At 34.8% G+C, this 11,109-nt stretch overlaps 1 protein-coding gene across 1 annotated transcript in view; it reads left to right on the top strand.

Annotated features, from left to right (window-relative positions):
• Positions 1 to 11,109, top strand: part of LOC107298452 (serine/threonine-protein phosphatase 4 regulatory subunit 4) — a gene marked incomplete at its 3' end in the record, with an annotated part of 19,304 nt that overhangs the window by 1,338 nt on the left and 6,857 nt on the right. Inside the window, exons 3-8 of the mRNA XM_029286525.1 lie at positions 218 to 365; positions 1,177 to 1,250; positions 5,464 to 5,570; positions 7,230 to 7,337; positions 10,623 to 10,744; positions 10,865 to 10,987. Of these exons, the coding sequence (XP_029142358.1) occupies positions 218 to 365; positions 1,177 to 1,250; positions 5,464 to 5,570; positions 7,230 to 7,337; positions 10,623 to 10,744; positions 10,865 to 10,987 (682 nt within the window). The remainder of the gene's footprint in view (positions 1 to 217; positions 366 to 1,176; positions 1,251 to 5,463; positions 5,571 to 7,229; positions 7,338 to 10,622; positions 10,745 to 10,864; positions 10,988 to 11,109) is intronic.

The raw sequence follows: 11,109 nt of genomic DNA, 5'->3' as shown, positions 1-11,109 counted from the left end.
GGTGGAGTGCCCAAGAAGAAGTGGGTGTGTTAACGCAGCCGTGTTCAATTATCCTCAAAGTGTGAGAAAGCAAAACTACAATAAAACACAATAATTATAAATTAGGTATGATTAAGGTGTGATATATTTTACAAATAGTAAGATGTAGTTTTTATACTTTTTATATTTGCTTTTAATGTATGTATGTCTTTTGCTTGGTTATTTTCTGATTATACAGGAAGTTCTACCTGTTGCAGGTGTGGAAATGCAACTAACAGCAGCTGTTTCTCTTTTGACAATTCTTCAAGAGGAGTCAATATCCATCCATACTTACTCTCACTCATTCTTACAACTCATTCTACAGAATCTGGAGCATAGAGATGCAGGTCAGATGAATGCCATGTTGCTGATTTCTTAGTTTGCTGTGCTTTTTCTTCTGATAATGTACTATTTAAAGCAGAACATGCCAGAATAAAATAAAATAAGTGATTATAGAATAGGTTTGCTAGTGGTACATCATATAGTTGATTAGCCTTTGTTTATTAAAAAAAAACCTTTTAATAAAATTATAAAAAAGAGGAGGGAATTACAAGAGACTAAGCAGGCACATAACGGGGAAGACACATCAAAAGGAATGAGGTAGTGCTGGCAATCCCAAGAATACTCAGGGATAAAAGCCGTGAAGGTGCTATACAAACAACCCAATGTATCCCCCCGTTTGTGCCTATGTATTCACTTGTGATCCCTTCTTCTCCAATCTCTCCTATTTGTGATCCCTTCTTCTCCAATCTCTCCTATTTGAAAGGAGGAATCAAAAAGAAAAACAGATCAGGCACAAGACAATATGTACTGATTATAATGGTAATTACATGACTGAGAGACACTAAAAAGGTAATTAATGTGGACATAGGTCTTAAAGTTAATTTTTCAGCACTGTCAAAACTTCATATGGTCACTGAACAAGGCAGTCAGTAAGCATGGTCTACCTATACTCCTAGGTAAGTTCAGTCTAGCCTTTCATTTGGTGGGACTTTGATCTGTTAAATTATATTAACACATTAACTTTTATAATGTATAAATTATATATTTATTTTAGTGTTACTATTGTCACAATATTGTTAATAGAAGTCATTGTCTAAGAGAATTTACAGAACTGGCTTGTGGTGCTTATATCTGTAGTTCATTTGTACTTCACAGGTGTCAGTAATGCTTGGCTGGACACACTTCTTGCTGCAATAGAAGCTCTTCCAAAAGAAACTATTAGACATGAGGTAATATTGTTTTCCCACGATATTAGTGGGAAGATAGATTGTGGCTTATAGTTATAGTTTGTTTTCTATTTAGAACTAAATTTGGCCTTCATGCTCTAGTACAGGGGTGTCAAACTGGTGGCCTGCGGGCCAGATGTGGCTCCGCAAAGGCAAAAAAGTAGTGATACATCATGTGATGCGATCGAGTTTGACACCCATGCTCTAGTATATGAAACCTTCTACCCATTTTGTTTTAGTTACAGTGAAATGTGCCATATGGTCATAAACTTTCAAAATGAGAAAAGATTTGACTACTATCAAGAAAAATAAAAATATGTGGAAATTTAATTATTTAATGATTAAAAGACATAAGTTCTAAGAATTTAAGTGAGTATTACTCAAACTTGTAGGTTATCAAAGTGTATTTTTATATTTCTTATTTTTATTTTCTTGAAATATTAAGTCAGCAAATTTCCAAATATTTATTTTAAATAAAAGTGGAAAGTGTTGTGTCATATTTTGGCTGCAAATCATTTTAGCAGAAATAAAAAAAATATTGCCCAATTGCCCATTCCTAATTTCTCAGTAAATTGGAAAACCCTTTTTGCAGCTCCAAAAATTAATTTTCAGTTGCAGCATGATTATAATTGTTCAGTTATAGACTGTAAGAAGATATGCATTTTTAATATTCTGGTCAATGAGCAAATTAAAATATTGATAATTAAAAACTAAAGCAATTAAAGGACAAAGAAGGAAGTATTCTGAAATTAAGAAAGAAGGCAACATTTCAATATTGGTATCCATCCATCCATTTACGCTCTAAATATAGCTAAGAAAAAACTATTCCAAATGTGAATAAGAATTGCATAGGAGAAAAAAGTATTGTAGAAGACATGAATAGAATGCTAGATCCAAGTTTAGACAAACAATCCCAGAGGGGAGGGGGGTGGACAGCTTCCAAGAAAGGTTTTCTAGTAGATGAGTGTATTGGTTTGACCAATGCTTAGCAAATAAATTACAGCACTTTTTTAAAGATGGCGACTGAGTTGGTAGGTATTTGTTAGCTGAGGGACTTTTGTATTGGTTTTAGGATGTGGTGGAGGTTGGGTTAGGTTTTGAGGCTTGGATATTAGGTTTTTGGAGGACCATCTTTCCAGGAGTCTGATAGTTGTGGCTTTGGTGTTGGAAGCTTTGGATGTGTAACAAAGAGGAATTGTTGGGACCCTGGACTAGCTTCTCAGCTGCTTTGGACAGGCAGGTATCCAAAGAGTGTCGGCAGTGCATGAGTGCTGTAAATGGAACTGCTGCTCTGCTGATGACTAACGCAGCTGCTGAACAGCTTATTTGGTAGAGTGCTATCTAGGGTGGCACCATGGCAGTACCTTTCATTCAACATCTTTTGGGGAATGAACTTGCAGTGAAATTTGGAGCAATAAGGAACAGCAATAGCTGGGCTGGAGCTGGTGGTGTGGGAAAGGCAACAGCACTGTGAGTGGAGCTGCTGCCTACCTTATTTATGGCAGTTTGTTCATGTGTCTTGTATGGAGGCTCCAAAGAAGATTGTCCTCCATGTGAATGGCCTGTTATTTGACCTGAAGTGATCAGCTTCTGGTGGGTGAGCAGTTTGACTAGTCTCAGCTGGCCCTTGGACACTTGGAATGCTGAAGATAGACAAGTCTGCCATCAATCTGCAGTGGGAGCAGAAGCTAGCTGACAGCTTTTGGCAAAATCCAGTCAGTGTCCTATGGCCGTAGTGATGGAGCTGGACTATGGGAATAGGCAATAGGAACCAGTTGATTTTTATTGTATGCTTGGTCACCATTTTATACTTATATATTGTCTATTTATTGTTATATGGTGGGTTTTTTGTTTTTTTATGTGTTTATGTGGTATACTGCCCATAGTCAAGCCATTTGACTTGGTAAGCCTTATAAATCTTAAAAATGAATAAATTAAGTTTTTAGAAATCCAAAACCAAGAGAATGTATGTTTATTTAGTAAAACACCAAGTGTACTCAATAATTGATATATACCAAATCTAAAAGAGTCACACCATCTAACAAAGAAATAATATTGATTCAGTGATGTATGCAGATCATACTCTAATTGTAATACCTTGGTTTCAGAAATTATCTTCAGATAGAGGATGAATGATATGTGATACTTAAAGAAACACAAATCATATAGTGTTGCTTAAAGAATTATAGAAATAAGAATTATTGTTTGTAAAAATATGTCACAAGGATACCAGAGACCACTGTATGGGAGACAAGTAAAGCTTATATGAGAGGAATTTTAATAAGGCTTGCAGCAAATCAGGAAAAAAAGAACATAATAGAAATCATAATTAGAAGAGAGAATAAAAGATTTAGGATAGATTCATAAAACTAGTCTCGATCAACAAGCATTGAAAGAGTTCAGTAAATTAATTAACAATTAGATTTATTGAAAGTGGTAGAATTTCAAAAAATGCAAAAAAACGAGGAAACTTTTGTCATACTAGATCAGAAAAAAGAAAGAAAGAAGGCTGATATAGCTATGAAGAAAGAAAACAGATTATTGTATCTAAGATTGGTAATAACAAAAGAATATTTTTGTGGAATTATATTCCAGACATAAAATTACAAGGGACATTCAGAAAGATTTATTGAAAACTCAGAGCTTAAAGAATTTACTAAAGAATGTAGACAAATCTTAAGCAAATTAATATGAACGCAAGAGATTAGAAAAGCAGTAAAGAAAATTAAAATGAATAAGGCGCCAGGCACAGAACTGCTGACAATTTTGTGTAACAAAAAGAAGAGGTATTAGCAGAACTCCTATTGAAAGTGAATGAAAGTCAAACAAGAAAAGTAATACCAAAAGCTTGAGAAGAAAATGTATATTATGTTAATACACAATAACCCAAAGAAATCTCAGGCATATGGGCCAATTTCTTTACTGAATGGCAAATACATATTAGCCAAACATATGAAGCACATTTCCAAAACTGTACATGTAAATCAGACAATTACAATCCAAAAAGGAAAATAAAAGGTAACAGATTTGTGTGAACTTAAATGGACTCCAGAAGATGGTAGAGGACAGGAAGGCCTGGAGGAACATTGTCCATGGGGTCGCGATGGGTCAGACACGACTTCGCAACTAACAACAACAACAATACTAAAATTACTCAACATTAATAAAAAGAGGACAGCTGTAATATTTTTAGACATTAAAAAAGCCTTTGATAATTCAGAATGGACTTTTTTTACTAGAGACATTAAATAAAATGTCTCTAAAATGGAGTATTAAAAACTTGGCTTGATAACATACAGTATACCGGTATTAACAGCAAAGATTAGTGAATGTTCAAGATTTATATGGAATGGGAAAACCCAAGAGTTATGTTTAAAATTGTACAAAACTTAGAAGGCATTTACATTGTTCTTCTTCTTCTTCTTCTTCTTCTTCATCATCATCATCATCATCATCATCATCATCATCATCATCATCATCATCATTATTATTATTATTATTATTATTATTCCCTTGGACTGCAAGGCGTTCAAACCGGTCAGTCCTAGAAGAGATCAACCCCGACTGCTCTTTAGAAGGCCATATCCTGAAGTTGAAACTCAAATACTTTGGCCACCTAATGAGAAGGAAGGACTCACTGGAGAAGGGCCTAATGCTGGGAAAGATGGAGGGCAATAGAAGAAGGGGACGGCAGAGAATGAGGTGGCTGGATGGAGTCACTGAAGCAGTAGGCGTGAGCTTGAATGGGCTCCAGAAGATGGTAGAGGACAGGAAGACCTGGAGGAACATTGTCCATGGGGTCGCGATGGGTCGGAGACGACTTTGCAATTAAGAACAACAACATCATCATCATCATCATCATCATCATCATCATCATCATCATCATCATCATTATTATTATTATACAATGTAAATGCCTTTTAAGTTTTAGATTGGAGAGTATAAACTTTGGTTTATTTTAGTGGTTTTACTAATTTGGCCATTATGCCACAGGTTATATTTTTCTGATATAGAAAAAAAAATTATAAATTGTATCAAATGTAGCCTGTAATTTCAAGTACGCTGACTCTTGCTGCAAGGATGATTTGGAAAACTGATACTAATAAAGGTTTTAGCATGTGAAGTAGTTCTTAATGCATATTTTTGTTGCTTGACTTTTATTTATCTAATTCTAGATTTGTTACCTGAATTTCTTCTTCTGTCTGCTGTCCTATAGATCCTGAATCCTCTTGTTTCCAAGGCACAGCTTTCCCAAACACTTCAGTCTCGCCTGGTTAGTTGTAAAATCTTGGGGAAATTAGCTAACAAGTTTGAAGCTCATATGTGAGTAGCTTGTGTGTGTTTTAGATGTCCTAATGAATAAATGGTCTACAAAGGAAACAAGGTGACCTCATTTTGTTGCAATAGAAAAGAATACTACTTTGGGCTATTGACAAGCTGTATATTATACAGTGACCTTAAGACACAATCCATAAAGCTCTGATGAGCAGCATCTTTTTTTAATCTAAATGGGAATAATTAAGTCTACATAGCAATTGTAGGTCCTGAATTCTATCCTCTATAAAAGGATAAATATTTCCTAGAACTTCAGTTACAATCTTTGTCCTGCACAGTGTCATTTCAGCAAATTTTAGTCTTATTTTCATGATTTGCCCTACTAGTTGCCATTTTAGATTTTATTTTGTTTGGAAGTGTTTTTAAATTTGTTGTCAAGACTGGTATACCATATTGAAGGATATAAAATAATTGCATGCCATCCAGCATGAAAGCAATTTCAGAAACAGTCAACCTCATTTTTGTTCAGAAGTACCACCTTGTTTGCTCTTATAAAGGTATTGGATTTGTCTGCCTGTCTTTTAGTTTCAAATAATATGATAGTGTAACTCAGAATAGAGTTTATATAAGAATTGAGATTTATGAATGCTCAAGATAGGTTCATTGTGATATGCTTAATTTTCTTCGGACCTTGCATTGCTGTGTTGATAGGCTTACAGTATATTGGATATTTTATGTGGATGTGGAAGATATTAAAAATAACGTCAGTAAATGGTTCTTGAATCCATTATCTTCTTTTTAGCTACATATGAATTTATTTTAATTTTATCTTGCTGTAGAGACAACCCCCCCTTTGAGAACTCTCTGGTGAGTAGCCAGGAAATAAAGGCACCCACCATATTTTAATAGTGATAGCTTGTATAACATAGATGGGTAGATTTCTTGACTTCTCCCTTTTTTCCCCTGTGTGCCCAAGGGAAAGAAGAAAGCATTGATCAAAATATGATTTGACTCCAGGATGATGCCAAGTAGCCAGTCAGATTTTGTTCTGTGATGATTCTGTGAAAGCAGAATCCAAAGAATGCTTGCCTTCATCCTGATGCCAATCAAAATACTTTCATGAACAAATGAGCAAATGAGGGAGAACAAAATGACCCGTAAAGAAACAGGTTTTTAAAATATATTTTATCTTCCCAAGAACCTTCTGTTGGTTCCAAAGTAAATTGTGTGTTTTAAAACATTTAGTTTAACTGTGATAATATCTTGATATTCTAGAAGATGTTTTTCAGATCAGACTGATCTGAACAGATGAAATTCATGCTGTATCATTTATACTGCCTGTTCAGAAATTTAGAATTTTTGATACATTTCCCAATTATTTATCTACTTATCATTAATACTGATAAAGTAGTTAGAGTTTGCAGTTCTGTTTATTTGCTAACATTTCTGCTTCCAGTATTTCATTATTAAATATTGTTATGATGCTATAGCGGCCTATAAGTTCTTAACATTTGAGTAGTGTAAATTATCTTTTATATGTATTGTAGTGTGATGTTCATAAATATAATTATTGCATAAATTATTATAACAATTATATAAATTAGAATTATCAGTTTTTTACTCTTTTATTACAGTTTTGAGATATACATGATAAAATTAGGAGAGCATTTTTTTCTATTATAATTTAAGTAACTGTTTCCTTTTTAGCATTAAAAGAGAAATCCTTCCCCTGGTAAAATCTCTTTGCCAGGATGTAGAATATGAAGTTCGTTCCTACATGTGCCGGCAGCTAGAACTAATTGCTCAAGGAATAGGGTGAGCAAGGTTGATAATTATTTATTCTGTGAAAATAATTCCAAATAATGTTGGTATTAATTTGCAAGAGCTTGCACGGTTTCTAAATCAGATTGATTTAATATGTTAGGTTGAACTCATACAATATAAGTTTCCAAATTACTTACTTCAATTAAAGTGATTTCCTTTTATGAACAACCAAGATATATTAGATATGTTAGGCAAAATTTTTCTTATTGCTGCTGCCAAGCATGCTACTCTTAATTTGCAACTGTTAATAAATTCATCTTTGAATCCTGGGCTATTTCTCTCATAGCCAGTGTGACATAAATATTAGAATATCTGAAAAAAAATCCAAATCCAAATTATCACTAAGCTGATCTTGGTCAGTTAATAAAGTATAAGTTAGAGTGAATCTGAAGTTAGTTAAACAGTCATAACTCAATGTCAGTATATCAATAGTTCTGCAGCATGATGAGTGTTTGAGTACACTGAGTGACATACTGTAGCCCTCAGTTCTAGTTTCTGTGTTTTTCAACATATTTGTAAACAATTTAGATATATTTAGAAAACATGATTTTAAACTTGGCATGTTGCACAAATATAATGGAGTACAGAGAGTCTTTGACCTATGATTATTCAGTGACCATTTTAAGTTATGCCAGTGCTGAATGAATGTTGGTTACGATCAGTCCTTGGAGTCCTGGCCAACAGTCATTGATTAAGATCTGAGTACTTGGCAGCAGATTCATACTTATGACTGCAGAGACCGACAATGACTTGATTGCCATTTGCTGGCTTCCCCAGAAAGTCAATGACAAGTTGCAAGTCATTAGGGTAAGTCTCCCCCACCCACAACTCCTCTGCGCTGGCCACTTGTGCAGCCAAGGCACCTTTCTTCACCCTCATTGTATCTTTCCCACATCCTCACGTATCCTCCCTGACCTGTGCAGCATCTTTTGCCTGCCCTTACACATCCTTCCATGCACACTCTTCCCCACATGCCTGCACTTCCCCTCTTTGCCTTCTATATTCAGCAGCAGTCACCTGCCTACACGCCTGGGATTTGCAACTTCCTGCTGGCTTTGCCACTGACTTTGGTTGTGGAAAGCCAGTAGGAAGTTACCTTGCTTAATGGCTGTGGGATTCATTTAACAATGGCAACAAGGATTGCAGGGATAGCCATTGCTTAGTGATGCATTCCCACTTTATGATGTATCACTTAGCAATGAAATTCTGATCCTACTTGCTGTTATAAGTCAAGGACTATCTGGAGCAGTGCTCTCCAACCTTTCTGGGTCCGTGGACCGGCAGTGGCAGAGGACGGGATGGTTTTGCGCACGTGCACGTCGCTTGTGCAAATGGAGCTTCCTGCGCTCGCCGACCTCTTGCGCCCACTGGTTGCCTATGGGCCATGGACCAGTAGGGGTCTGCAGACCGGGGATTGAGTCTGTTGACCCCTGATCTGGAGGATCTTCACAAACTATAACAGTGGGCAGAAATCAGTAAGATGAAATTCAGCAAGAAGAAATATAAAATGCATTTGGGTAGAAAAAACCAAAGGCATTAGTAAGGATGGATGAGGAGGATTACTGTCCTGGACAACAATACATGCCTAATGGATTTGAGTGGCTTGGTGGATCACAAGCTGAACTTGAGCTTGTGATCCTGCTATATAGTGGTCAATTCATTAATAGGCTGCAATGGATTCTCTCACTGGCTCAACTGGATACTCTTACATTCTATGTTCTCAAAATCTCTTCCTTTTTATCCTCCTAGCACTCTGTGAACGTAAAGAATTTGTAATCTCTACAGAATACTTAATACTTAATTATTTAGTACTAGATTCCCAAAATATTTTTAAATATGTAGAAATAAATATGGTAAGTGTTTTAGAAAAGATTGTCTTAGGTATCAATAAATGAATGAAAATTCTATGAGTTGGTGAAGTAACAATGTTATTAAAATAAAAATTATTATTGATTTATGTCCCAAGAGATACTCCACCATTACCGTAATTGCAAATAAATACTTTCTTTGAATAAATGAATGATTTAGAACATTTATATGAGAAAATATGTCATTCTAGAATTGAGGTTAGGTTTTGAGGATAGTAGTTTTAATTTACTAGAGTTTCAAAAGTATCATAAACCGTATATTTTATCAGCTTTGTGAGTCTTGTTGAAAAATTCTTCCTCTCTTAACACATTGTACTTACCAATATTTTGATAGCATTGAATATATAAGTGCCTTAGTCTTATTTTGTCAGGCAATTTACAAGAGAATATGTCAAAAGAGAAAATAATGATTCTGAAATGGATTTCAATTAGGGTTACATGATGAAATATCAGTATTAAAACATAGTAATAGTTCTCTTGACCACCACAATAAGAAAATAATGAAATTACCTGTTTATCACTAATATAGAGTAGGATTTATTAAAGAAAGGCAAGTCGAAATTGTTAGTGGCCTATATCATATGCAGTCAATACAATAATTTTTCCTGTAGCCATAATTCACTAAAAGTGCTGAGGTGATATGCTTAATCTAAGCAATAATTTAAGTTTTTATGCTGTGGCAGTTAAGACATAAAGATTCTTCTTTGGTTTAAGTTTTTCCTAAACTGGAGCTCATTAAATGGTGAAACTGACATCTTGAGAGAGGTAAATATACGTAAAACACATAAGGTTTGAGCTTGTAAAATTAGAATTTTATTTTTCTATCATCCTGATAGTGATGCCATAAGTCATGCTTTTCAGTGAGCATTGGACTACACACACACACACGCACGCACGCACACACACACACACACACACACACACACACGATTCTCTCACATAAAAGGACTGATTGGTTATTTCAAGAAGGGCAGTAAATGTAGACCAGCATCTTTTTCATGTGCTCTTGTGTAGCAGTTTACTGCTCCTCCACTGGAATGCCATCAATTCTTTGACTCAGCTGATGACAAATTAGAACAAATCTCCACTGAAAACATTTGAGCCATTCAAATTCCACCACATAAACTTTGGTATAGATTACAGTGTTCTTGTGTATGAAATTTTACTGTGTATACTACTGAGAAATTAAATGCAGTAAACACTCTACTTAGTAGTCAGTCCCATTGGTTTTAGTAAACTAATTATTACTTGACTTGTGAATTCTATCCATGTTTAAATATATTTTTCTGTAGAAATGGATTAAGGAAATATACATATTGAAAGCCATCTCTTATTTCCAATGTGTGAATACTGTAGTAGATGACAATTATGGGTTATCTCCTAAATGTTTGTTGTTTCTTTTTTGTAGAACGGAATTAACAAAAAATGTAGTGCTTCCAGAACTAGTAGAATTAGCAAGGGATGAAGGCAGCAGTGTACGTCTTGCAGCTTTTGAAACATTGGTAAATCTGTTAGAAATGTTTGATGCGGGTAAGATTCATTAGCTTTGCAGCTATTTTTCTATCTGTTATGATCTGTTTTTAATATGCTAATATTCAGTCATATGTTGATTATTCATCCCTTTCTAATCATATCTTTTATGTTTTTCAGATGATAGAAGTCAAACTGTTCTCCCATTAGTGAAATCATTCTGTGAAAAGTCCTTTAAAGCAGATGAATCTATTCTGGTTTCATTATCTTTACATTTAGGGAAGCTTTGTAATGGACTATATGGTATGCCTAAAATGAACTCAATACAATTTTAAGGGTGCTGCATTTGTTTATATTTGGTTGGAAACATTCAACACTGCAGTCCTGATTATGCTTGCTTCTGGAATAAAGAACACTTGATATTC

This window comes from Protobothrops mucrosquamatus, unplaced genomic scaffold (assembly GCF_001527695.2).
Source record: "Protobothrops mucrosquamatus isolate PMUCROS unplaced genomic scaffold, P.Mucros_1.0 scaffold3987, whole genome shotgun sequence".
Lineage (NCBI taxonomy): Eukaryota > Metazoa > Chordata > Lepidosauria > Squamata > Viperidae > Protobothrops > Protobothrops mucrosquamatus.
Note: the sequence above shows the minus strand (reverse complement) of the source record. Positions and strands in the feature narration are given on the sequence as shown.